At 50.1% G+C, this 27,982-nt stretch overlaps 1 protein-coding gene across 1 annotated transcript; it reads right to left on the bottom strand.

The window, feature by feature from the left end:
* Positions 1-12,591: 12,591 nt before the first annotated feature.
* Positions 12,592-27,305, bottom strand: CLEC2L (C-type lectin domain family 2 member L). Its single transcript, XM_057733515.1, has 4 exons — positions 27,116-27,305; positions 15,330-15,496; positions 14,362-14,462; positions 12,592-12,794 (listed from the first exon to the last, which is right to left on the bottom strand). Exons 1-4 carry the CDS (start codon positions 27,303-27,305, stop codon positions 12,683-12,685), a joined length of 570 nt encoding a protein of 189 aa, XP_057589498.1. The 3' UTR covers positions 12,592-12,682.
* Between the last annotated feature and the right edge of the window lie 677 nt (positions 27,306-27,982).

A 27,982-nucleotide genomic window follows, 5' to 3' on the forward strand; every position in this document is an offset into this window, starting at 1 on the left:
TCTGAGCTGTTCCAACTCTCACTGCTTCCCAACTCCATCCCTGAGGCCTAAGGCGTTGCTGTCATCCTGCCATCCTAAGAGCGTCCCAAGTTCATCCCGGACCTGGGTGTGGAGTCACCATCCTCTGCGCCCAGGCCCAGCCCTCTCCCCAGACTTCAGTGCGAGGCAGCCCCTCACTCACCAGCCTCCCCACCAGGGCCTCCCCAGGACTGCCCACTGAAGTTTCATCACCATGAGGAACTCCGCATCCCACTGGCCTCACCCTTCCAGCAATCATTTTTTAAAATAGTTTTTATATTGTGGTAAAATGTACATAAGATTTACCACTTTAACCACTTCAAAGTATACCATTAGAGGGACTTCCCTGGCAGTCCAGTGGTTGAGGCTCTGAGTCCCAATGCACCAGACATGGGTTCAATGCCTGGTCAGGGAACTAAGATCCCACAAGCCAAATAAGTGAATAAATCAACTATACTTCAATAAAAATTATTGAATAAATCAACTATATGGCCAAATAAATGAATAAATCAACTATACCTCAATAAAAAGATAAATATTTTTTAAATGTCTTAAAGTGTACCATTAGTGGCATTAATTAGATTCACAATATTGTGAAAACATCACCACTAGCTCTTTCTAGAAATCTCATCACCCCAAACAGAAACTCTGTACCCATTAAACCATAACTCTGCATTTCCCCTTCTACTTGGCAACCCCCCTTCTACTTTCTGTCTCTGAATTTGCCTTTTCTAGCTACCTCATGTAAATAGAATCATACACTATTTACCCTTTTATGTCTGGCTTATTTTACTCAACAGTGTTTTCAAGGTTCATCGATTTATTTTATAGCATGTGTCAGAATTTTGTTCCTTTTTAAGACTGATAACATTCCACGGTATGTAGATACCACATTTTGTTTATCCATTCGTCTGTTGATGAATATGCCCGTGGTTTCCACCTTTTGGCTTCTGTGAGTCATGCTGCTGTGAACACTGGTGTGTAAGCATCCATGTCCCAGCTTTGAATCTTTAAGATATACACCTGAAAGTGGAATTGCTGGATTCTACGCTGATTCTTAACTTTTTGAGGACCTGCCAAACTCTTCCACAGCGGCTGCACCCTTTTACACTCCCAGCAACTCCAGTTTCCTCACCCTGCACTCTTATCCTGGCTTCTATGGCCAGTGTGCCTGGGCCTGAGCACTGCCAGGCTCCTGAGCCCCCATTTTCTGTGCCTCCTGGTTCAGAAGGTCCCCAACTAGCCTAAACTCCACCCACCTTCTCACCCGTACCCTCAGCTCCCTACTGCACCCACTTCAACCATCTACGGCTCTGCTCCTCCACCCAGACTCCCAGAACTGCAGGGGCCTCCGGCCAGCATCTGTGCTCATCGGCTCCATCTGTGGCTCATTGGAAACGCACCACTCTCTCCACCCCCAACCCCTACCCTCCAGAGTAACCTAGAGAAATCCAGGTCACCGCAAGGCTCCCTCAACCCCACCCCCTCCCACAAACCTGTGCCTCGCACATCTTTCTTCCTTCAGCCCCAGAGGAAGTAGGGCCGTGCGCCCACCCACCCCACCCCTTCCTGTATCCAGAGCTCCCTCTTGTCAAGCATCCGCTCCCTACTTGGGATCCTCCTGCTTTTCTCACACCTGTGCCCCCAAGAACCAGCCTGAGTTATCTGTCCCTTGCCCAGGAGGGTTGGGCACAAGGTTCCCAAACCCTTGTGCGTAATTCTCACTGTGCCATACTGTCAACCTTTCTCTCCTGATTTTTCTTCCCCGTGGAACCATAAAATCCTTGCAGGTAAGGATGTGTCTTTCATCTCTATGTCTAGGGCATCTGTTACCCTGCCAGGCAGAGTAAGACGTCAAGAAATATTTGGATAAATGAACAAACTACCAGCCTGTGTTCATTATCCAATCAGCCGACCTTCTCGTCCTCCAAATTCCATGTCTCCCAGAATTCAGGTAAGAATCGCTAAATGCAGCCAAGGTTAAACGCAACTCGGCCAAAATTCAAGTTCCATAAAAATCCATGCAAAAGATTTTGACAGAACTTCAGAACTCTTCCAACATACTTTTTTTTTTTTAAGTTAGAAATTCACTGCCAGGGATCCCAGTCCATGGAATTGGAGGGAGAAGTGGACCCTATATTCCAAGTAAGACAAGAGCATGTCAACAGGGGAATGCAGTGCAGCTATGTTTAAGGATCTCACCACCAGTGTCTCTGGAAAGTTATTTAAATCTAAAGTGAAAAGACAAACTTACTGCTGTCAATATGTTCCTCCAAGCATATTCAATACTGGGGAAATAAAAAAACAATTTCTTTGCTTGAACTGATAATGAACAGGAAGCCGAATTCCAGACGCCCATAACAAGTACTATTCCCCAGCAGAGCCCCTAGAGGAGGGCCACGCCAACAGAGAGATGGTGTTCTCCCCCCGCAGCCAGCTCAGGACTCTGCGCACGGGGGCTTCGGCTTTGGGGGGAGGGGCTCCTATAACCAAAGGTTGGGGGGGGTCTGGCTGCTTGCAGCTCACAAGCCATGAAAGAGGCCAGGTTGGAGGAAAGGAAAGTTTGCTTTATTTTGGATGCCAGCAACTGGTGTGTGTGTTGGGCAGGGGGCGGAGGGGGGCATGCCTGTCCAAAGGCCACCTCCCCACCCCACCCCTGGACAATCAGGGGGCAAGGGTTTTTAGAGACAGAGGGAGGGGGCTGCATGCAGAAACAGCACAGTCAGCTCTGACGGTCATCTTGAAATTGGTCATCAGTGCTCTGACCAGCCTCCTCTTGATTGTTTTAGGTACAGTTAATCTTCAGCTCCGGGGTCAGTTTGTTTCCATTTATCTGAGGCCAGTCCTTGGAATTGTGGCAGGTTATGCCATGGCTACAGCCTGGTCATCATGTGGTTAACGTCTTCCACCTGGTGGGGGTTTCGGTCTCTATGAGACAGCTCACAGGACGTGGCTCAGAATATTATCTATAGCCCTTGAGGAGGAACTAGAGGTCCTTGAGTCTGCTTAGTGACTAAACTATGATTATTTGGTCTCCTTTGATTGTTTTCCTTGTTTCTGCATTTTCTCATTTCTCTGATTAAACGTATTCTTTGGCTAAAGTTTTCCCACAGATGAAAGGCAGGCTGAGGACACGGCAGGGGTGGGGGCCAAGGACCACAGAGTCCTGCTCCATTGCACTCCCACGTCACCAAGCTCCCCTTGCTTTGGGGGCGTGTTGCTGGGTAGTGGATGGTGCCCAAGAGCCTGTTCCAAATAGTCAGGTGTACTACACTTTTTGTGAGAGTCTGACTTACATGTTTTCTAACTCTTCCCTGGAATAGCCAAGCTTAAGCAAATATCAAATAAGTATAAAAGCAGAGAATACACTAAGAGCAAAGTGTAAACGTTAACACTGGTGGGGGCGCGTGTCCTCATGACCTCTTCACGGTGTTCGGTCCCTCCCTTCTGCCAGTACTCAGCTTTAAGGAAGGAGCCTTGGACCCCCCCTCCCCACCTGGCACGCTTTATGTCCAAGTTGGTGCATGCAAACGTCCTTTAACAGTTCTTCCTTAGAGGATCATTTTCCTTACACTGCCTGGTACTGCTTGAGGATGGGGAAAAAAAACCCACTGTTCAGCAACAACCCTAATCCTCATCCTGCAGGAAAGAAACAGCCAGGAGACAGATAGTCCTCCAGTTTTGTGAGACTGAAACCGTCCATGATTAGTCAAATCCATTCCACCTGCCTTCCCTAATCAAGGTCGTTTAATGCTTGCATGTCTTCCAAGCAATCCGTAGCCTAAACGGCAAGATTTTTGTCAGTGTTGTTTTCTAGGAACTTAGAGCTGCAGCTGCGTCTTGTTCAACTTAGCGGGTTAAAACTGGATAGGACCAGGGACGCTCCAGCTGGGCACCTGCAGAGGCCTGTAGTTTAGTTACGCCTGCGCAGAATGCTGATGCCCTGCGCCTTTTCCCCATCACCTAACCCCACGCACCCACGCCTCATACCTCCGTGCTTCTTTATTCGCCATCCCAAAAATATCCCAAGCCCCTCGTCTTCCCTGAGGCAGGTTTGAGATTTGAGACTCTTCTCCCATGTTCTCTGCTTGGCGGCCTTGTGAAAAAGCCTCTGCTGTGAGCTTCCACATCTCAGAGTTTTGGCTCACTGTGCATCAGTCAGCAAGACAAGGTTGGTTGGGTAAGAAGACCATCTAATTCCTGTTTGCAACTGTTCTCTTTACCCGCGCTGATGCATAGATCCGGTCCCTTCTACTGAGACACTTTGCATTTGACAGCACTTGTAAAACACTGGAGGGCAGGTACCCTGTCAATAAACTGCTTGTTATCTGCCTCTATGTCTTTTTGTATTCTGTTTGGGTGTCTTCTTATGTCTTACTGTAGTGGCTCTCAGACTGTTTATCTGCTGCTGACTAAGCCCTTGGACCAGGATGCTTATAAGAGAACAAATTACCCATTAATAAAAGTCAGAACCTGAACCTTGGAAGAAGCCCCTCTAAAGGGGAAAAATTGCTACAGGTCTTAAGATAGCACAGTCCAGTGAGGCAGTAGGAGAGAAGGCATTGTCCATAGCAGAGCAATTCAGAGCATGGCTTTGGAGACAGCCATATTGGGTTCAATTTGAGTCTTTGTTGTTTATGACTGTAAAAAGCTGGGAGATCACTTAACCTCTCAAGCCTCAGTTTTCTTATCTGTAAAATGGGAATACTGCCACATGTTGCAAAGACTGCCTGGATGTTTCCCAAAGCCATTTCCTGTTCTGGCTGAGCGCAGAGCTAGATTATATTTCCTAGCTTTCTTTGCAGATAGAGCCAGACCTGATCCACACTCTTTCCCCTCAGTTTCTGCCCAGGTGTGAGAGAGCTGATGAAGGACTCTGAAGGCTTAGAGAACCGTGAGGCCACCATATGGAAGGAGCCCAGGTCACTGAATGATTTTATGGCCTCCTAATAAAACCACATTGGACAAAACCACAAAAAGTAAGAAAGAAATCTTTTTATTATATTTAAGCCACTGAAATTTTAGGATTGTTTATCACAGCAATTAGCCTATCCTGACTAATATAGACCTTGGTTCCTGAAAGTGAGGTACTGTTGTAGTAAACAGCTAGAATAAAATACGTGGCATTGGCTTAGCAGCTGGACAGAGAAATAAGGAAATTGATTTCAGGAGCTGGAATCATGGTGGCCCATGTTATGCTTTAATAAAAACATTGGATACACATGCAATTAAAATCCCTGTTAAGTCTACAAAAAGCTGCAACTAACAAGTCAATCTGTAAGATTACAGGATAAAAGATCATTGTACAAAAATTGATCGTTTCCTTTAATACAATTTTTAAAGGTTACATTCCATTTATAGTTATTACAAAATATTGGCTATATTCCCCATGTCCTAAAATACATCCCTGTAGCCTATCTTACACCCAGTAGTTTGTACCTCCCACTTCCCTACCCCTAGGGTGCCCCTCCCCCTCCTCTCCCCACTGGTAGCCATTAGTTTGTTGTCTGTCTGTGAGTCTGCTGCTTTTTTGTTATATTCACTAGTTTGTTGTATTTAGATTCCACATATAAACAGTATCATACAGTATTTATTTCTCTATCTGACTTACTTTGCTTAGCGTAATGCCCTCCAAGTCCATCCACGTGGCAGCAAATGGCAAAATTTCGTTCTTTTTTTATGGCCGTGTACTATTCCATTGTATATATATACCACATCTTCTTTACCCATTCATCTGTTGATGGACATTTAGGTTGCTTCCATGTCTTGGCTATTGTAAATAGTGCCGCTATTAACACTGGGGTGCACTTATCTTTTCGAATTAGTGTTTTTGTTTTTGTTGGATACATACCCAGGAGTGGGATTGCTGGATCATATAGTAGCTCTATTTTAGTTTAAGGAACCTCCATACTGTTTTGCACAGCGGCTGCACCAATTTACATTCCCAACAACAGTGTATGAGGACGGTTCCCTTTTCACCACTTCCTTGCCAACATTTGTTGTTTTTGTTCTTTTTTGATGATAACCATTCTGACAGGTGTGAGGTGATATCTTATTGTAGTTTTGATTTGCATTTCCCTGATGACTAATAATGTTAAGCACCTTTTCCTGTGCTTGTTGATCATCCGCATTTACTCTTCGGAGAAATGTCTATTCAGTTATTCTGCCCATTTTTTCAGTCAGGTTGTTTGGTTTTTTTGATGTTGCTGTTTCTTATGAACTGTTTATATATGTTGGATATTTATGAGCTATTTATATATGTTGGATATTAATCTCTTATTGGTCATATCATTTCATATTTTCTCCCATTCGGTGGGTTGTCTTTTTGTTTGGTTGATGGTTTCCTATGCTGTGCAAAAGCTTTTAAATTTAATTAGGCCCCGTTTGTTTATTTTTTATTTCCTTTACTTTATATCCCAAAAATATCGCTGCTATTTATGTCAAAGAGTGTTCTGCCAATGTTTTTCCTCTAGGAGTTTTACAGTATCCCATCTTACATTTAGGTCTTTAATCCATTTGGAGTTTATTTTTGTACATGGTGTTAGAGAATGTTCTAATTTCATACTTTTACATGTAACTGTCCAGTTTTCCCAGCACCACTTATTGAAGAGACTGTCTTTTCTCCATTGTATATTCTTGCCTCTCTTGTCGTAGATTATTTGACCATATGACCATAAGTGCAAAGGTTTATTTCTGGGTTCTCTATCCTGTTCCATTGATTTATGTCTGTTTTTGTGCCAGTACCACACTGCTTTGATTACTGTACCTTTGTAGTATAGTCTGAAGTCAGGTAGTGTGATTCCCCCGGCTCTGTTCTTTTTCCTCAAAATTGTTTTGGCTATTTGGGATCTTTTGTGTTTCCATATAAATTTTGAAGTTATTTGTTCTAGTTCTGTGAAAAATACCATTGGTATTTTGATAGTGATTTCACTGAATCTGTAGATTGCCTTGGGTAGTGTGGTCATTTTAACAATATTCTTTTACTAAGCAACAAACTATGAAATTTTTTAAAAATTCATCTATTGTAGCATAAAAATAAAAATATTTAACAAAATATATGCAAAACTCTACCCTTAAAACATAAAATGTTGCTGAAATTTTTAAAAAATTAAATGGAGAGATCTACCTCAGACATTGGTTGGAAGAGTCAAATTGCTAAAAACACATAGTTCATTAAATTGATTTGTAAAATTGATCAAAAGACAAAAAAACTTGAGCATTAGAGACCTGTGTGACAATCTCAAACAGCCTTAATTGGAGTCCTGGAAGGAGAGAAAAGAGTCAGGCAGGTGAAATATTTAGAGAAAAAAGTGATGAATCTTCCAAAATTGATGAAAATCCTCAACTTTTAGAATCAAGAATCTCATGCATCCAAGCATACAGCTGGAAGATATTTCTCAGCCTTCCATCCTGGCCAATGGACTGTGGATGGGATATGTGCCACCTCCAGGCCTAGCCCCTGTCTAGTCTAGGGTAAGATATACTATGATCACAACAAACCCAAAATCTCAGAGGCTTTGTTTCTCACTTACACAGTCTGCTGCAGATTCAGACATTCTCTCTGGGAAACTTGTCCCCCACACACTGACTCAGCATCCCAAGATGCTTCAGTCTTATGAAGCCTCCAAATCAAAACATCATGACTGGGGGGAGGGAGAATATGGAGAAGTGTGCCCTGATTCTTAAATGTTTCCGCCTGGAAATGACATCTGTCACTTTTCCACAGTTAAAGCTCTGGTGTCACTTGACACCTACCTTCAAACAGACCAGGAAATACAATCCTACCATGTACTCAGAAGGAAAGGAAAATTCTCAGTGCATGACAGCCGCATCTACCACATACCCTAAAACACATCCTGTGTGAGCCTCTATGTTCAAAGGCCCCGGATGGAGCAACGATTTTTTTTTTTTCCCTGTCACTGACCTGCATTAGTCTGTGGTGTGAGCCAGAAAGGGATCTTTACTTGGGTAAGCCTCTGAAATGCGGGTATTACAGAAGCTAGCATACTCTAATACCCTATTCAACTTACATCATAGTGAAACAAGATAATAATTTTTAAGCACTTACTATAGGCCAGGCACTTTGTATGTGAAATGCTTAGCACAATGGCTGGCCCTAACAAGCTCTTAATTAGTGTTCATTGCTATTCAGTTTTGTCGTAGATGTGTATGTCTTTATTCAAACGGATTCTGTGCTCTAGACTATAGGACCCTAATGCACATTGCAAGACGGTTGAGCATCTTATCTTTTTCTCTAAGACATCTCCAAGTTTTCATACTTTTTGTGGGCAGCTGGACTGGCAGTGCAGATTTCTGAGATCAGAGACAACATCGTGTAGAAGAAGAAGCACTTGAACTAGGAGTCAAGGTCAGTTTAGGTCAACACACATTTATTGAGCACCTTCAGTATGTACCAGGCGCTAGAGAAACAAAGGAGTGAGCGTGGATCCCTGCCCTCTAGGGGCTTACACTTCTGGGTGGATGATGGGCAAGTAAACAAATAAAGCATGATACATGCAATAATAAGAGGATCAACAAGGAACACGGGAGCCACAAGACCTGAGGTCTAGCTCTGCCACTAGATGTGTGACCTTGGACGTGTTACTTAACCTCTTTGGGCCTCATGAATAGTGTGAATGGGGTCGATAATTCCTAATCCCTGAAATTCTAACATCTACAGTTCCCAAAACCCTGTGAGGTAGGCAGTGCAGGCACGATTTCTACTTTATTAGAGGTGAAGCCTGGGGTCAGGGAGGTTGAGCACAGCTGCCTGAGCTACACACCTGCTTGTTGGTAGAGCTGGCCCCAGACTAGACTCAGGCAGGTCTTCAGAGCCAGGCCGAGTGTGTATCCACTCCAGGCTGAGAGGTGGGATCTCTGATGGGCGTGGCAGGAGGTTTTCTGGATGCCCCTGTTTGAATCGCATACTTGCTCCCAGTTTGGAGTTCTTTACAGACCAAGGAAAGAGGCAATTACATCCTCCACTTCCACCCCTTTCTGGTGTAAGTACACAGCAGACAGTGGGCAGTTCTGAAAACCAGGTCGTCTTGCACAGACAGCACAGTGATATTAACATAATTATCCTAGTGATCACCGGAATCTTCAGCCGCCAACCCCAGTCACTGATGGAAACCCTCCCTGGGCCTGGTTTCCACCCAGCCATCTCCTCGCCCTCATCAGCTGGGCTCTGTGTGTGATGCAAAGGGTGTTGTGGAGGCAGAGGCAGCTCTCCCTCATGGCCCGTGTGCTCCAAGCCACCCCCACCCCCCCAGCCCGCCCAGTGTATATATGCTTAGGGAATGTGAGTGAGCTCGCTTAGCTGAAGCAAAACAAATTAAAGAGCTCATCTTGGCCGGGCCTCTAAAGTCATGCCACACCCACCAAAGCCAAAAAGACAAGCCTCTGATGGCCGGCCACTGCTGTCTCCCACTGTGGCAAAGAGTTCAGAGATGACATCTAGGGGCAATCTTACTGTCCTATACGATTTTTTTTTTGAGCACATGCTATGTGGCACAAAGAGGCCAACGGTACATAATCCCTGCTATCCAGGGGCTTATAATCAGATGCCAAGAGCAGTCAGATGACTAAAGAGATGAGTCACAGATGAAAAGCTCCCACAGACTCGGGCCATGTGAGAGGCTCAGTCTTAAGTGCTGGAGGTGTTGGGAGAGGGAGTGGTCACTGGGGGCTACTGCCATCCTGGAAGGAGTCCCAGGAAGCTCGAGCTGGGCCTTGAAGGGAGAGGACAGAAGTCAGTAACTCTCTCTATGGGAGATTCACCTGAAAACCGTATGACGATGATCAAAGCACACAGGAGAAAAATCGCCTGTGGACACCCCACGTCCTCTCCCAAGGTGGCCCCTTCCTCCCCGCCACCCCTTCCACCACCTTCTAGACATGTGATGTAGAGCAATAGAGCAAATCCCTTAACCTCCCTCAAATGGCTTCCTCATCTGCAAGGTTAGGAGAATTTACTAAGCAAACACTGGTGAAACCCACCAGCACAGCAACAAACGCTACCTCCCAATGAGCCCCCCCTTAAAAAATCCCCCGTCCGTCCATCTTCACAAAGGATGTCTGAGGGTGACCTAGTGTGCGTGCTCCAGCCTTCTACCCACATCCTGCCCGCTCCAGGGGCTACGCAGAGGACAGGGCTGCGGTGTGGGTTCAAATCCACCCGGGGCGCAGCCGCCTAGACTCCTAGCTAAACGCATTCTCAACTCCAGGAGAGTCGCCTCCGAAGGGAAAATCTTGGAAAAGGGCTGAGGAGTGGGGCTGGAGGAAGAACGGTCCCTTGGACCTCCCCCCAACACACACACCTCCTCCCGCCCCCACACCGAGGGAGACACAGCTCTGAGCTCATAGCTCAGGGACCAGCAGAGCGTCCGGCCTCCGTGCTGCCACCTGTAGCCGCAGGGAGCAACTGCACCCGGTGCCGCGGCCCCGCCCACCCAGCCTGGCTCCGCCCACCCAGCCTGGCTCCGCCTGCGTGGGAGACGTGGGTGCCTGGTTGATGTGATAACCTTTGAAAGGGTTTTCAACACTTCTGAAGTCTGGCGTGCCAGTGTTTTGTTTTGGTCTTGTGTTCCTTCCTCGGTAGGAACAGATGCGAAAGCTCTTCAAGCATCACATGACCTTGGGTCAGAGTTCCTTTAGCTTTACTGAACTGACTTAGAATTGTTGTACCGTCCGAGGGCAAACCCAAGGTCAGAGAGCTCCTCTGCCAGTGTGCTTTGAGGTGGCAGGCTGTGGATAGTTGACGGAGAAATAAGCTCCCGATGGCACGGGCTCCTCGCTCCCTGCCCTCCCTCAGCGCTTCCTCCCGGCCGCCCTCGTGGCTCCCTTCTCCCCACCTCAACCCACAGGACAGGATGAGAGCGTGCCCCACTTCCCCCTGCCCCCCTGCCCAGGTCCAGTTTTGTCACCTGTGGCAGCATTAACCGCTTCAGGGTCTTTCTGAGAGAATTAAATGAGGTGCCACGTGGAAAGCAACCAGACCATCTTTGCGGGGAGGATACTGGTGAGAACCACGGCCGGTGTGAGAGACCCGCCCCCCACCCCTGCCCTACCCAAGGAGCAGCAGCGGCGGTGGACCACGTCCTCAACCCTCAGCCCCCCTACACACTTCCCGCAGGGGCTGGGAAGGCGGTGGGCTTCCGCCACCCCCACAGGCCACACTGAACTCCCTTAACGTCTTCATTGCACACTCAGGTTCCACACTGGCTTCCCCATAAAGGTAAAATATGAAACCAGTAAATACCTGGAAAGCTTTCAAAAGGTCAACAAAACCAAGCTGACAGTGCTGTCTGAAAACGGACAGTAAAAGGACTGAGCAGAGCAGAGTAGGCCCTGCTTTCCTCTGAGCTACTTTCCAAAAATGGGCCAGGACCCAGATGCACACACGCCGCTCCCAGGCAGGCCGCCTGTATCTCACCCGGCCTGGGGCTGGGGAGGCCTCGGCCCCGCCGCAGCTTGCTCTGGGCTCCACATGTGTGCGTGCGCTGGCGAGGGTGGCACACGCAGCCCCCGCAGGCCCAGGGGAACTGCCAGCCTCCGCCCCCGCTTCCTCTCCAGGCACGCCGAGGGGGACGGGAAGGGGCCCTAGCGCCTGCACAGACTCTTAACCAGCCCGCCGTGGACACCATCTCTTCCCCTTGGTTCATCCTCCCGCCTTCTTCACCCCATCCTCCCCTCAGGCCAAATAAGCATCTCTCAACTGTGGTTCCAGAATGTTCTGGTGCTTTCCAAGCAGTTTCTTCTGCTCCCTGTGTGCTCCTTGGGGGATAAAGCTGTTAATCCCCACGCCTGCTGTGGTGTCTGGCACATGGTAGGTGTGAATAAATGTTTGTCATGTTGAGTGAATAGTAATGAAGGAGGCAGATGGAGCACGCCCCTCAAGCATCTAAGAATAACTCAGGGGCCTGGCAACACTAAACGGTGCCCTGAGGCCACAGAGTGTGTTTTTGGCCTTGGTTCCTCCCCATGCCGCCTACCTCCCGGGTGCCCCTTGTCGGTGTCCCTCCACAGACGGGCACCCAGAGACGTGCCCCTCCCCTGAGCCATGATCCTAGAACAAATGGCAGCCGACTTCTCTGGACACCAGTCATCTCTTTATTCCATCAGTGACCAACACAGCAGTACCACGGACACAGCAGGGGCCTGCCTGAGACCCCAGGCAAGGCAAGGCGGGTGGATGCAGGGCCCAGGGGAGGGGGGCGGGGCTCCCCTTCCTGCCTCTCCAGCAGCCAGGAGAGAGATGCCTGGGGAAGGGAGCCTGTCTGTGCAGACAGTACCACAGCCTGTCAGGCCCCAGCCTTCCTCAGAGCACCAGGGCCTCCAGAGGAAGGAAAGTTCCAGGTGCGGCCAGGGAGGGACTTGATGGGGTAAGTACGGGTGGGCTCTGAACTTGAGCAGGGGCCGTGAGCACACGTGTGCATGTGTGAGTTCGTCAGCGGACAGGTGCCTACCATTCTACTAGCTCATGGGGTTTGACTGCTGAGCCACAGGACCTGCCTGGGGCCAAGGAGACCAAGGACCAGGACTCTGGAGCCTGAGAGAGTGACCAGGGGCAGAGGGCACCTCCTCACTGCTTTGCCTTGGAGAGGAGCCCGGGGCTGGCAGGTCTTGCAGCCTGGCTGGAGGGCCACCTCTGGCCCGACCCACCTCACGTGTAGGCCATCTTGCTGCACACCCAGGGCCGGGTCATCAGACACTCTGTCGAAACCAGCCTAGTGGGCTCCACGAAGACACACTCCCCTGGGCCTGAGATGGGGAATCTGTGGCCAGGAGAGAAGAGACCAGGCATTCACAACCTGGCAGACACTGAGCAATCCCAGAGGCCCTGTGACTTGTCCTTTCCTCTGGAGCTGCCTTCCAGGACAGCCGGCCCCCACAGACCTTGCTAGTGTGGCTCCCACTGTCTCCCGACTGCATCACGGCTCCAGCCGCCCCGGTGATGCCCACAGATCTTTCCTGGACACACCCTGCACTCCCCCATCTGGCTTCCCCATCCTGCCGGGCTCAGCTCACTCATCCCAGGAGCACAGGGCCCTGTCTAGGACCACCCTCCCCGCAGCCCCCTGCCTGCACCTCCTGTATCTAGCACAGTGTGGCGGGGGGCGGGGTTCTCCCTGCCTAAAATCATCCCTTTTGAATCTCCACGTTTCTTCTTAACTTCGTTTGGTCACCCTGAGCTGAGCCCCCTGCTGAGGCTGGAGATGCGGGTCTCATAAGTGAGGATATCAGAAGGACCCCAAGAGGGAGTAGGGGGGCCAGGACCACCTCAGTGTCAGAGAAGCGTGGCCCCAACACCCACTGGTTGCCAGGTGGTCAGCACTCTGGAGACCCCAGCCTCCAGGGCTCCCTGGGTTCCGGGAGCAGGAAACTTCCAGAAGGGGAGAGGCAGGGGCAGCAAGGGCAAGACTTTCTCAGCAGCTCTAAGAACAGATCTGGGACGAGGGCAGGTCAAGGGATGGGGCAAAAAGGAAGAGGCAGTGAGGACAAAGACAGGTGCAGGAGGCAGGGAGAAGCAGGAACAGGGAAGGCATTGTCACAGGTCAAGGTTCCCATCAGGTCAGCAGCTGTGCCCCTGCCTGGCTCCCCGGGCCTCGTCCTCACTGACGTCCTCACTGCCTTAGAGTCTAGATCAGTTGCTGAGGTTCTTATCCCGCTGTGTGGGCGGCTCTGCATCTCCCTAAGCATGAGCTGCCCCTCACCCCCATGACTGCTGCCACCATCACCCCACACACCAGTCCTGGCTTTGCACGCCCGCCACCCCATCACACACTCACTGCCACACCATGTGGGCCACACAAATAATACCACCACCACACGCCACCAACACCCTCGAGAGGTGTTTTCTCTAAGAACCATCCTGGTGCTCAGGGCTCAGCTCCCCTTTCTCCCGTAGTAACAGTGTTTAGGTGGCCCACAGCCGCCCAGAACAGAGGCCCACCTCCTACCCTCCCTTGCAGTCAGGTGTGGTCGTGCGGCTAAGTTCCAGCCAACGCAGAGGCATGTGCAGGGCACGTCCTCCCTTCCTCTGAGCCACACTGAGCTGTGCACATGGACTGGGGAGTCACAAGATGGAAAGAGCCCGGGCCCCTTCCAGCAGCAGGAGACTCTGATGCCTACATGGAGCGGGGCCACCAAACCAGGCTGGACTGTACAGGGGAGAGCGTAGGAAAGCCATTATCATGACTGGGTCGCTGTCCCACACCCCTGACCCTAGAGGTGAGTGGCTCTAGCTAGCACAAAACCAGGTTCTCCCTCAGGAGGTGCTTCTGGGAGGCTAGGGCTTCCCCGGTCTAAGCTTGGTGGCCAGAAGATGAAGCCTCAGCTCACGTGTCCGGGTCAAACGGGTCCCCATTGACCCAGTGGAATTCGTCCCCCACTCTGCGCAGGCCAATCCAGGGCTCCCTCCGTGTGAACTTGAACATGAATTCCTGCACCAAGGAAAGAGGGAAACCTCAGAGTCAGGTGTGGTCTCCTGACTGCTCACACATTCCCAGACTAACCTCAGCTTGGAAGACTGGCTCCCAAGATGTGTAGACATGGAGAGAAGGACCCTTCACTGCATCCCAAGAGTGAGGAGCTGGGGTTATAGAAGCCCTGCATTCACACAGAGCTGCCCGCAATGACCTCCAAGGGACGCGGGCTCTGGGAGCGTGCCAATGGGTCAGGACGCCTGGAACAGGGTTCATCTCCTAGCTCAGTGGCCCAGCATGCCAGTGTTCCTGATTTTCAGGAAGCCTGGAGTTGCCTACTCGATGGACTACCTGGGACACATCTCAAAGCTCAGGCTGGATGTCCTTCTACCCACGGATTGCTGGGCCTTCCTCTGCAGCAAGGAGCTATCGCACCGCATATCAGAGACAAACAGAAGTGACTTTTAGATTTTCTGCTATTTTGGATTGCATGAACTGTTGACTTCAAAATCCAAAATGGCCAAAAGACCCATTAACTGTGTTTCACATTTCTATGGAGTGTTTAATAAGAGATCAGACCCTGATTTGGGCTGGTAGAAGATGCCCATGCATCTTCTTACATTTCAAAAGTACGGGTATAATTTGTAACGCTCACATTCCAATACTGAGTTGAGCTCAGCAAACCAGCCTTGGATGGACATAGTTGACCTTGACAATAGCAGTGGAAACAAGAGCCCCTCGTGGACCTACTCAGACCCCGTGGAGCCTACCTGCATACCCCACCCCGAGCTGTGCCCCAGAAACAGGTCACAGGGGACACCAGGTCCTTGGGACATGGCTCTCCCTGAGGTCACCCCCCCCCCCCCCCCCGCCCCCAGCACGTACCAGCTCCTTCTGGCTCTGGATTACAGCCAGCGCCGCCTCATGGCTTTGGCAGTACTGCCTGCCCGTGTTCCAGTCTCTCGGTTCCTCAGAAAAGAAGTAGCATTTCCTTCCATAGAGCAGCCAGTCCTCCGGGCAGGGCGCTTCACACTTGATGCAGCCCTTGGAAGCTGCAGGGAAGACAAGGGGCTCAGTGTCCACCAGCCCAGTGGGCCTCTGCCCAGCCCCCCAAGAATCCCATGCAGCGCCCTCCATTCCCTCCACCTGCCTCGACTTTGGTGCCCATCAGCCACACGCCTTGGGGGAGCGCCTGTCACAGTGCCTGGCAGGTAAAAGGCTGGTGACTAAATGAATAAGGGAAAGGAATCTGGGAGGCTGGCAGGGACAGCACCAAGAGGGACGTGACAGCAGGTTAGCCCTGGGGTTAGGCTCTCCTCTCTCTCTCCCTGAACTCCCCGAGGCGTGGAACCCGAGAAACTGGGACTTGGAAAGGACCTGGGGGCCACGCAGCCTCTCTCTCCAGCCAGGGTGGGAACCACCAGCAGGCTGCATGGCCCCGCTCTCCTCGACCACATCCTCATCAGCTAACGCGGCTGAACGGCTAGAAAGTTCCTTTTCAGTTTTGAGTCCCAGCCCGCCTGCAGGTCCAGGATCTGCCTCTGGAGGGACCAGGAGCAGAGCTGGTCTGTCTTCCATCGCCTACTTGAAGAAGGACCCCTGCTGCCCCTCTTCCACAGTCCCTTGCAGGGGGTGCCCTCCAGACCCTTCTCCATCCTGCCTGGCTCACTGTGGTGTGCCCACATTGCTACTAAAATGCTGCCACCAGAACAGACTGGGACATGTCCTCTGTGGTCCACCACCAGCAGTGACTTCCATACCCCTTCCAGCTGCCGTGGGCTGTCCAGTCTGCACACGCTCCAATGAGAAGAATCTGCGGGTATATGTCTACGTGCATGCTTCTGGGAAGGAAGGAAGCCTGGAGCTTCCATGAGATTCTCTAAGGGCCTCCTTGCCAAAAGGAATTCAGCCATACTCTTCAACTATTTTCCTATGATCTCTTTCCAAGCCAGGTCTCCCCTGTCCAGAACGTGTATAAATCACATTTAAATCCAAATGCAGGATCTTCTGTTTTATTTCTTCCACAATCATCTCATTCACCTTGGTTCATTTGCGTTTTTGAAGATAAATTTTAATCTTGACTTCTTTTTCATCTGCCATACTGAGCATCCCTCTTTGGATTGTACCACCTACAATCCAAAGCATATTTTTTGTTTGTTCTCATGCAAGAGATTGATTAAAATGTAGACCAGGACAGAGCCAAGAACGGCCCATGGTACTCAAGCCCCCAAGGGAGCGACCGCCACGCCAACACCAATTAATTAATGGGCACTCTGGCATTCCTGCTCAATGCGCTGCAGACCCACTTAGAAGTACAGGCCATGCTTTCCCACGAGGATCTCCAGAGACTCTGTTGTGCTTTACTGTAATCACAACAGGCTATGTTTACACACTGCCCTGCCCTCCCAGCCTAGCAAAATAACAATTTAATTAGTAACAATTAGTCTAGGTGAATCCAAGCTGACCCCAGTGGTCACCATATTCTTTTCTAAGCACTCACAATGCCCTGCTTAGCCTGAATGCCCTACAAGTGAGGGTTTGGTAGGAATTGATATTATCAGTGGATTTTCCTCCCATTTTGAGGTCTTAGGGCACTTTTCAAAGATTAAAAACAGAGGTTCTGAAAACACTTTGCAAACTCTTCAGAACCCATGATGTGCTTTAACTTGAATCCATTAAAAGTAGCAAATCCCTGGGTCATATAGCCTCGCCTGCCTTACTTAGTAGCAGTTTCCTCTTTTTTTATTCCTCCTTCAACCCTTTCAGTCCTACCTGCCCCTCTGTGTTTTTCAGGCCTCTCCCCCTTGGAATGTTCTGGTCCCTCTACCCCCTGGTCACTAGGAAACTATTCATTCTTTAGGGTTTAGTACATGTGTTCCCCCTCTAGGAAGCCCACAGGCAGTAACACCTCTATCACTGGACAGGGGAGTTGATATCATACAAAACTTTAAAAAAAAAATCTCCAGCACTTAGCCCAGGGCCTAACACACAGCTGGGCTCAATAAATGTTTGGCTGAGTGAGTGAATGAGATCTTTCAGCCCCTTAACCCCAAATCATCTCCTTCAGGAAATCTAACACACACCAAGTTTGCTCTGCATTCTCAAAGCATCTTTGTATTCATACCTAAGTAACATCTCCACTTTTGCTGCCTGGCTTCGTAAAGGGGACGGGTACAGTCGATGTGTGAATATATTACTTTAGGCTAAAATGCCATCTAGAACCAACACTCTATTTCCTATTTATTTTGACCCCCACAGAATTGGTGGTATGTCTGGAACCTTTCTTTACCTAATTAGATATGCTTTTGACATGGTGTGTAGGAACTGAATTGCATAAATGCTCTGACATCCATACTCACCCAAGATGCTCATGACCACCAGGATGGCGAACAGAAGCACTGCGATGGACCCCAGCAGGAGACGCGTGGTGGTGTCTGAGGAGAGAGAAAGGGGTTGATTCCCAGCCCATCCCCGCCGCCAGCCCCAAGTCCCGTTCGTGAGAACCCCTGGGGCTGTGTTTGAACAAGCCCTTCCCAGGGATTCTGATGCCGAAGTCTGAGGCATCATTCTACAGCACACCTCTGTCTGACTCTGCAAGTCCCCTGCTTAAAAACCCTCCCTCCGGGGCTATGCACTTGAACTCCTGTGGCTGTCGGCGCTTTCCATTCTTTCATCTCCTGCTGCTTCTCTACCTCAGCCCTGGTTTGAGCCAGACGGACTTCTTGAAATACCCCAGTCCACCCTCACACTCCTGCGGCTGGGTCTTTGCTCCCAAAGTTCTTCTCCTCCACTGCTGCCTCTTGAAATCCTGCCCCACACCCTCCATCCGCTTCATCAGTCCTCTGGCTTCTCCCTTTAAATTTTTATTTATTTATTATTCTTCTCTAAAATTTTAATTTGATTTTTTTTAATGTTTATAGCAGGTTTATTCATAATGATGCCAAAATGGAAACAAGCCAAATGTCCATCAAACAGAGAATGGATAAAAGGTTGGGCGTTCATTCAATGGAATTCTACATGGCAGTCTTTTTAACTTTTTATTTTATATTGTGTATAGTTGATTAACAAGATTGTGTCCGTTTCAGGTATACAGCAAAGTGATTCAGTTAAACATATATATGTATCTATTCTTTTTCAAATTTTTTTCCGCATTTAGGTTGTTACATAATATTGAACAGAGTTCCATGTGCTATACAGTGGGTCCTTGTTGGTTATCCATTTTAAATATAGCAGTGCGTACATGTCAATCCCAAACTCCCTAACTATCCCTTCCCCCTCTTCCCCCCAGTAACCATGTTTGTTCTCTAAGTCTGTGAGTCTGTTTCTGTTTTGTAAATGAGTTCATTCATATCTCTCTTTTTTTTTAGATTCCACATATAAGCGATATCATGTGAAATTTCTCCTTCTCTGTCTGACTTACTTCACTCAGTGTAACAAGCTCTAGCTCCATCCATGTTGCTGCAAATGGCATTTAATTTGATATGTAACGAAAGAACTCTTTTAGACTTTAGACATAGGGTCTTTGAAAGCTTTTTTAATTGTGATAAAATATACATAACATAAAAGTTGCCATTTTAACCACGGTCAAGCGTGCAATTCCAATTTGTGGCGTTATATTCACAATGGTGTGCACCCATCCCCACTGTCTATTTGCAAAACGTTTCCATCACCCCGAACATAAATTCTATACCATTTAAGCATTAATTCCTCATTCCTACCTCCCTCTAGACCCTGGGAACCTCGATTCTACTTTCTGTCTCTATAAATTCGCCTGTTCTAGGAACCTCATGTTAGTGGAATTATACAATACCTGTCCTCTCGGGTCTGACTTCTTTTGCTTCACATAATGCTTTCAAGCTTCATCCCTGTTCTAGCACATATCAGAATTTCATTCCTTTTTACGGCTGAATAATATTCCATTGTATGATTATATACATTTTGTTTATCCATCCATCCACTGATGGACACTTGAGCTGCTTCCATCTTTTGGTTATTATGAATTATGCTGCTATGAACATTGGCAAACAAATATCCGAGTGCCTGTTTTCAATTCTTTTGGGTATTTATCTAGAAGTGGAATTGCTGGATCATATGGTAGTTCTACATTTAACTTCTTGAGGAATCACGAAACTGTTCTCCACTGCTGCTGCACCATTTTGCATCCTACCAGCAATGCCAATGCACAAGTATTCTAATTTCTCCATCTCCTCACCAACACTTGTTAGCTTCCATTTTTATTTGTTATAGCCATCCTAGTAGATGAGAACTCCCTTTTTATTTTTAAGTTCTTTTTTAAAACCTTTTAAAAGTTATATATGTGCATAGATGAAAGAAGCACCTCCACAGCCCAGTGCTGGGCTGTCCACCCTTACTCACCCATGCTGAGCTAAGGTACCAGAATCGAGAGGAAGTATCTAGAAACTTTTATAGCAATTCAGCATTGCTGTGACATCCCAATGTCTGGTACTGTTTCTGGTAATTCATCTGTATTATACTTTACCACAGATTGGGAAAAGAAATCTGGTCCCTTATCAAGGATCTGAAAAGCAACAGATCTAAAGTCAAGAAATTCTACCAGGATTGACTAAACAAACTAACAACAAAACAAAGAACATCGCCCCTTCCACAGAGGAAGCACTTCCAACTCTCTTAGCTAATTCTTTTGATTTTTACCTCCAAATCTCTAAAAGCTTTGTGTACGTCAATACTTCTTGGCTTTTTTATTTAAGATATTACTTATTAACTTCCCTTAATTACGAGGAAGTCTTCTCTGCATCACTGTACCCCCCGCCCCAACCAGTCACACACTACCTGCCCTCTCAACATCATAGTTTGGTTAGACTGATAATCTGGTGTTCTTTTCTTATAGCAATGTAGATCCTGCTCCCAGCAAAGCTATACAATGTACTATGATCTTTATTTCTACACAACTTCTTATTTCCCATAATTAATCCTTTTCCTTTGCTTACACTTCTGTGTGCCCATCATTATTTCAACTCTAAAACTCCTTTAAGCTGATGAGGCAAAATCAGGAATCCTACTTCACCTCTGACTCAGTCTGCATAGGCTGCTCTAACAAAAACCATAGACCGGGTGGCTGAAACAACAGGCACTTCTCTCTCACAGTTGTGGAGGCTGGAAAGTCCAAGATCAAGGTACCAGCAGATTCATTCTTGGTGAGGGCCCCCATGATGGGATTAGTGCCCTTATAAGGAGAGGAAGAGATACCAGAGCGGAGAGAGGAAGCTCTCATATCCACTATCTCTTTGCCTTTTTGCTCTGTTTCCTGAGGATTTTTTTCAACTTTGTCTTCCCACTCTCTACTGAATCTTTCATTTCTACAATTATTTTTAACTGCTAAGGTTTTTTTGGGTTTGTTGCTTGCTGTTCCCTGAATACTTCCTCTTAAAGCATCCTGTTCTTATTTTAACCATGTGAAATTTTCTCTTCTCTCTGAGGATATTACTGATAGTTTTTTAGTTGTGGGGTTTTTTTTTTTTTTGGTGGGGGGAGCGGGGAGGTGGGCAGAAAGTTTAGTCTGTATAATCTATGTTTTCTCCAAACTGCTTTTTTTTTCCTGTTCATTTGTTTTGATCTCTGGCTTCCATGTCAGAGACCTCCTCAGATGTCTGGAGCTCCTTGGTTATTTGTTCATGATTAAGGCAGGAGGAATAAGACTTCATTGGTGCCTCTGAGACCATAAAGGGGGCTTGGCAGAGTGACCTGGCTGGGCTGGTCCTCAAAGATGTGACTTCCTTGGGTTTTTCCTCTTGGGTCAGCATCCCTGGAGACTGCTCTTCTGTTTTCCCCCCTGAAGGGTGTAGGCTTGGCCTGGAGAAGAAGCTAGGAGGTTAACCTCAGCCCGCAATATGTAAATGTTGCTTTAACTGCTTGCTCTCAAATGTGTTGGTATCTGGAGGCCCTCTCTCCCCAGGGCAGAGGGCTGGGGAGAGGCTCACAGAGCGGGAAGAGGATCTGGAGATCTGAAGTCTTCCTAACACGTGTTCCTTCAGCCCTCCTGATTTCAGCTCTCTCTTCACTCACGGCCGTGCTGACTGGTGCCCCGTCTCTGCACTGTGGGGGTCCTGTTTGTGACTCAGGTTGCTCCTCTGCTTCCCGAACTTTCTCAGGCCAGTGGATTCAGTGTCAGTTACATCATCATTGATCCCTAGCTCCCAATTTTGTTGCTATTGTGTTGTCTCCTGTTCTTGTTATCCTTGTGGCCCTTTAAAAATCCCTTTACTGTTGTATTAATGAGTTTTAGAAGGGAAAGAAAATAAATGCATGTATCAGTCTGCTATCTTTACTTGCAAGTCCAACAAACATTCAGGAGTCCTTCTTCTGAGCACGGTCTCTACTGGCAAGCGACCAGCAGTCCAGAGGCAGGTGGCTCTGGGCATGGTAAGAAGAGAGGCTCACACCTGCCCTCGAGGGCTGGGCTCCTTCTGTATCTGCTCTGCTGTCCTCAGGGGCAGCTTGCTATAAGGCTGGTCCCCTTGAGCTGCATGGTGGCCGCCTGTGGCAAGCACACTGTATGAATCCTTCCTTTCCCTTCTTTTTTTATTTTGGCTGGGCTGGGTCTTCATTGTGGTGTGTGGGCTCTCTAATTGCGGCTTGTGGGCTTAGTTGCAGCATGTGAGATCTTAGTTCCCCGACCAGAGATCGAACCCAGGCCCCCTGCATTGGGAATGCAGTGTCTTAACTGCTGGACCACCAGGTAAGTCCCTCCTTTCCCTGCTTTGAACGTCTCTCAATCCACTTCTATAACCCTGGCACCGTAATAAGAGTATAGCATCGTAAACCACTTCACCCGGGTTCAAATCCCATCCCTGCCACTTTCTAGTGGCAAAGTTACTTAGCTTCTGTTTTATTTCATTTTCCTTGTCTTTCAAATGAAGTCATTATAGTGTCTCCCTCTTAGAATTGTATGAGAATTCAATGCATAGGGCTTAGAGCAGTGCCTGGAATGGCAAGCTCTCCTTCAATGTCAGCAATTGCCATCATGATGGTTATGGGCCCACGGGCTCCTTTAGGGTAAGGGCTGTGCTTTACTCACCTTTGGGTTCCCTATAACAGGGCTCAGACATTGCCTTGCATGTTACAGAGCACCCACTGGTACTAAAAGCACAAACGGACTCTAGCTCCCCTGAATGACCATGCCCTTGGCCACGTGGGCATACACCTGCTCTCAGGGAAAGGGGAGATTGTGCCTGCATCTCCAGCATCATAGAACCGAGGAGTCTCTTCATAGTTTCTTGGAGATAACTGCCCTGGGGGCTGCACTGTGGACAGAGAGAGGACACAGTGCAGAGTCCAACTCCTTGTTCACCCTTGAAGATGGCTGTGGGGCTGGACAACCCAAAACAATGTTGTGTTAGTTTCCTAGGTTGACGTGACAAAGCGCCACAAACTAGGTGGCTTAAAACACCAGCAATGTGTTGTCTCACGGTTCTGGAGGCCAGAAGTCCACAGTCAAGGTGTCAGCAGGGCCGTGCTCCCTCTGAGACCTGAGGGAAGTCCTTCCTTGCTTTGTCCTCACATCTGCTGGTTGGCTGCGGGTCTTAGGCACTACTTGGCTTGCAGCTGCCTCATGCCAGTCCCTGCCTTCCTCGCCACATCTTTCTCCCTGTGTGTCTCTGTCTTCACGTGACCACGTCTTATAAGGACACCAGTCATATTGGGTTAGGAGCCCACCTGCTCCAGTATGCCCCCATCTGAACTAATTACATCTGCAGTGACCATATTTCCAAATAAGGGCATAGTCTGAGGTCCTGGGGAGTTAGGACTTCAACACATCTCTTTGGGGGGCTACAATTCAAGCCATAAAAATGTCTAACTCAGCAATCCTTCCATCGGTGCAATGGCCCTTATTAGATAGAGTTTGAGGGTGAAGTTTATGTATGTTATAAATGTATATGACTTAGCCTAATGTTAGAAGGAACAACGGAAAGAAACCTGGTTCTCAAGCCCAGACAAATCTCCCAACACCCTCATACCCACAGAGCAAAAGAGACTCATAGCTGACGTCTCTAAGATGCCAGGACCACAGCCTGGCAAGCAAACTCTGGACTGTCAAAAACTATCAAATGTAGAGTTCGGTCATTTTTAAATTTTTAAGAGGCTTTGCTAAATGCGTGTGTGTGGTTTTCAGCAGGAAGTTGTGGGTTTATGCCTAATCAAGAAACTCTCAACATTAAAAATTCAGAATTGGTGAGCCCTGAAAAATCCATAGCCTGAGATTTGCAGAATCACTGTCCCCCTTCCTGTACCCCCGGGCTGCTCTTCCTCCCCTCCCCCCCCCACCCCCAGTGCCTGAAATATTCCCATCTCCAGTCACCTCCAGTCTTTCCAGAACCCAGGTGGGAGCTCAGATCACTTTTCCAGCCTGTCTCCCAAGGCTGAGGGTGGAAGGAAAGGTTAATATCCACGGGGAGAGGACTCGATTAGGAGAATTTCTGTTTGGCTTCCTATTTATAAAGCTGACTGTTCATCGAAGGAAAGTCTTAAAGACCTGGGCTCTAATCCCAGCTTTAGATTTAAGATGTTTTCCACGTCACTTAACCTGCGAAGAGGAAAAAATATCTGCTGGAGGTGGCAGGGTTGTCTGAGGAGCACAGGGAGGAGAGCTACCTGTGTCAGAGGCACAATTTGATTCTCCCCAATTAGCCTCACCAAGCCCCATGTCCTTGGTCAGCTCAGGACAGAGTAAGAACTTTCACGTCAGAAGGCCTCGTGGCAAACCCGATGGGGTTTCACGTGTGAGAGAGCAACGTGTGCCCTTGAGCAAGACACTTAGCCTCTCTGAGTCTGTTTCCTCATGTATAAACTAGATACAACACTCACCAAGCCCCTGCAAGGGTAGATGTGAGGGTTACACAAGATGGCTAGTGTGGAAGCCCCGGCACAGGGCTGGTACACAGTAGGCGCTTGATAAATATTCAGCACATGGTAGTGAAGGAGCACAGGCTCCCTGAGGGCTCCACTTGGTCAAATCAAGAAGTCTCAGGACAGATGCTTAGCTAAGCAAGGGCTGCAAAACCCCTTGGTCCCCAGACCTGGCAGACCCTTCATCCCATCCCGGGTGTTTCTCAGGGTCTGTGGACTGGGCTCGCTATGTGGACTTCAGTTTAGGGCAGGGAGTGGACTCACAGGAGGCAGACCAGCAGTCAAAGTATTTCAATCAAGTAGTTCGTCACACATTTTCCCTGGGTTCCCCCATCAGGAATGCAGGGCTCTAGGGACTGGGGAAAGGGATCACCTGCACACAGCCTACACCCAAGCACCTTTGTCTGTGTAGCCCTGAGAGGCAGAAATCCTTATCTAGCTTAGCAGATGAGGAAACTGAGGCTCAGACAAGTGTAAAAACCTGCCATCCCACTGGCAGTGAAAGGATCTGCCTCTGGCTTACCTGACTCCAGAATCCGTGCTCTTTGCACCTCAGCAGGCTGCTTCAGCCCCTGTCCTGTGATTTCTGCAAGGATAGGGATGTTGCCAGTACCTAGAGCTAAGCTGGGACAGTGGGCCCTCCAGGAGTGTTTGTGGGAGGTGAGGAAGAATGAGTGAATGTGGAGGACCAGCACATGGCAGGACCCTGGAGAGCACCATCCCGGTCTGAGAGCTGTCCTCTCCCCCAGGAGTCGCGGCACCCAGGGAACACTCAGGAGATGTTCAGGGGACCAGTGGAGAGGAGGCCCCTGGCAGGGACACAGACCCCACATCCTAAAACTCCTTTGGGAAAAGACCCACAGGACCCAGATGCTAAGCCTCCAAGGTCCACAGGCATCAGGGTGAGGCTGCTCCTGGTGGACCACGGGAATGAGGGCATGAGCCAGAGGTGCCACAGGACACAGAGCCAGGCCAGGCAGAAAGCCATGCCCAGACAGGAGAGACGAGGCTGGGCCACAGGTAGGCACTGAGCGCAGAGTGGGCTGGACTCCACAGGGCCTGGAAGACCCAGTGTCCTGAGAGACCCCCGGGCCATTTCCTGCCGGGTGTGTGGCTTGTTCTTCAGCCTAACTTGCAGGGGGTCAGCCCAGCCAGGGTTGGGAGTAGGAAGCAGAAGGGGCCAAGGTCAGGATGGAAGGTAAGACAGGAGCCAGCAAGCCGGGGGCACTGAAAGAGGCCGCACCACCCCTGAAGTGGCCCTAAGCACTGGGGGTTAGAGTGAGCTTAGGGCAGCTCCTGGAGAAATGCTTACAAATGAATGAGTGAAGAAATGCAGGCAAAAGGCATGAGCAACTTCAAGAAATAACTTGGGCGGGAGGGAAGCAGGGGGTCAAAGAGAGGGTTTTATCCACCTTGATTCAGCTCGGCTCTTCTCAGCCCGAAGCTCCTCTGCAGCGGCTCTTCTACTCTGAGTTCCAACATCTTTGCCTCCTTTGTCCCAAATCATCACCCAGGTGTCCAGCTTTCCCCTCAGAGTCTGCACAGCCCCTCCTCAGGCCATCCGTGTCCCCTGCCCACCAGCCTTTGGGCCAAAAGCTGACACGACTGTCCCCACCTCTCCCTCCTCGGCCAGGCACCTGCCCTGGCTGGCGCTGGTTATGTCTCTCCCCTGACGACAGCCCCGCCTTCCTCACTGACCTGGCCTTGGTCTGACCCCTCTGGGCCACCACCACTTTTCCAAGGACCACCCACTGTCTCATTCTATGCTTCCAATCTCTCAACAGCTGCTTCAGACAAAGTCCAAACTCTTTGGCAAGGCTTGGGTGGCCATTCACGGTCTGGGTCCTCCAGATTCCTCTCTTCTCACCCCCTCCCTGACCCTGGTATTCTGGAGGTCAGTTCCCCACAAGGGACAGGTTGGCTTTCGCCACTTGATCCCTGAACATGTCACTCCTCGAGCCTGGTGCACCCATCCTTCTCTTTCCACACCTCCTAAGAGGTCACCTACTCCAGGAAGCCCTCCTGTTCTGACACTCCTTCCCTAATGGTTGGGTGATCCAGGTTCTGGGCTTCCCTAGTTGATGCTGTCCAGGTCCTTGGCCTTTGGACTCTGGGTGTCAAGAGTACCGAGAAACCTTCAGAGGACCAGCCCTCTGGCCAACTCCAGCACCTCCCACACCACACACCACCAGTGGCCACACAGTTGACTGAAAGAACTCAGGAGCTTGAAATCTATTTTCCACTTTGGTTACCACCCCCTTGGCCAGTCAGGGGTCAGGCCCTGAGCCCCTCTGACTGGAAGAGGTAGGCGGGACCCCTGATTTGCAAGGAAGGCTCTGGGGTAGTTTCTCCCTCCCATCACCACCAGGCACCCACCCCGCTTCTCACAGGGCATTAGCACCATGTCCGGGGTCTAGAGAGTTTGTCACTTTGCCCGAAGCATTTTCACTGCTATAGAGTCAAGCCATCCTCTCAATATGCCTATGAGGTGAGTGATGGACAGTAACTGTCCTCCTTCACTCAATGAAACTGAGGCTCAGAGCTTGAAACCTGCTCCCAAGGTCAAAGCGTGAGTTACTGCAGAGATAGGGTCAAGGCTGTACTATAGGTGGTCCCCAGTTACCTCTTCCCCACTGCCCCACAACGTGGCATCTGATGCCCTGACATCAGTCCTCCGGGTTCCAGAGTCGTACTCCCGGCTCTCCCCACCGGGAGACCGGCCAAGGTGACTCCGTCCCGCCTCCCGGGTTCCCGGGCCGGGGGATGGAGAGCCGCGCGGCGCTTACCCTCCAAGGCCGCTTTCCAGCTGGTGCTGCCCTCGTAGCCCGACCCGGATCGCCGCAGCAGCCCCTCGGGACCGCGGCCCTCCGCCTCGGCGGGCGAGCGCGGCCTGGGCGCGGCGGGGGCGGGCGCGGGGCGGGCGGCGGGGGGCGGCGGCGGCCGGGTTCGCGCGGGGGGCTCCCGGGCCGGCTCCATGCCCGGCGCTCCGCCGCGCCGCGCCCGCGCTCCTGTGCCGGGATGCGCGGCCCAGCCCGACGCGCACTCGGCGCTCCGCGCGCCCTGCGGGCCCCCCAGGCCGGCCTCGGGCGGGCGAGGGCCGGGGCTCGCGCAGGCCGGGGCTGAGCCCGGCTCCCCGCGCCGGACCCGCTGAGCCCGGTGGCCGCCGCCACCTGGGTGCCCGCGCGCCGCGCCTGCCCGGCCGAGCCGCAGCCTCCGTGCAGAGCCGGGGCGCGGGGGAGGAGCGCGGGGAGGCGCGGGAGCCGGGGCAGGGCGGGGGCAGGGATGGAGCAGGCGCCGGGCGCGCAGACGGCCCCACAACCCTGGCCCGCCGGCCTCCCGCCCCCTCGGCAAGCGTCCAGATGCTGCGGAGCGCGGAGCGCGGATCCTGGAGCCGGGAGACCTGGCTTCTAATCCAGGTCCACCTGCCAGCCTCCTGCTTGTCCTCTGTTAAAACTGGAAATAGGTTCACGTACACGACGCAGTGAGGCTCAAGGAAGATGAGGGGCTTTCCTCTGGGCTACCCTGGAGCCACAGCAGAGGGGTGAGGGCTATGTCTCGGCCCAGACTCTTGGCAGATGAAAGGACAGAATCGGTGAGCATGAGGGAGCAAAGGGCCAAGGGGACGCGTGGAGCAGCATTTAAGATTCAGTTGA

This window comes from Hippopotamus amphibius, chromosome 4, assembly GCF_030028045.1.
Source record: "Hippopotamus amphibius kiboko isolate mHipAmp2 chromosome 4, mHipAmp2.hap2, whole genome shotgun sequence".
In the NCBI taxonomy this organism is placed as follows: domain Eukaryota; kingdom Metazoa; phylum Chordata; class Mammalia; order Artiodactyla; family Hippopotamidae; genus Hippopotamus; species Hippopotamus amphibius.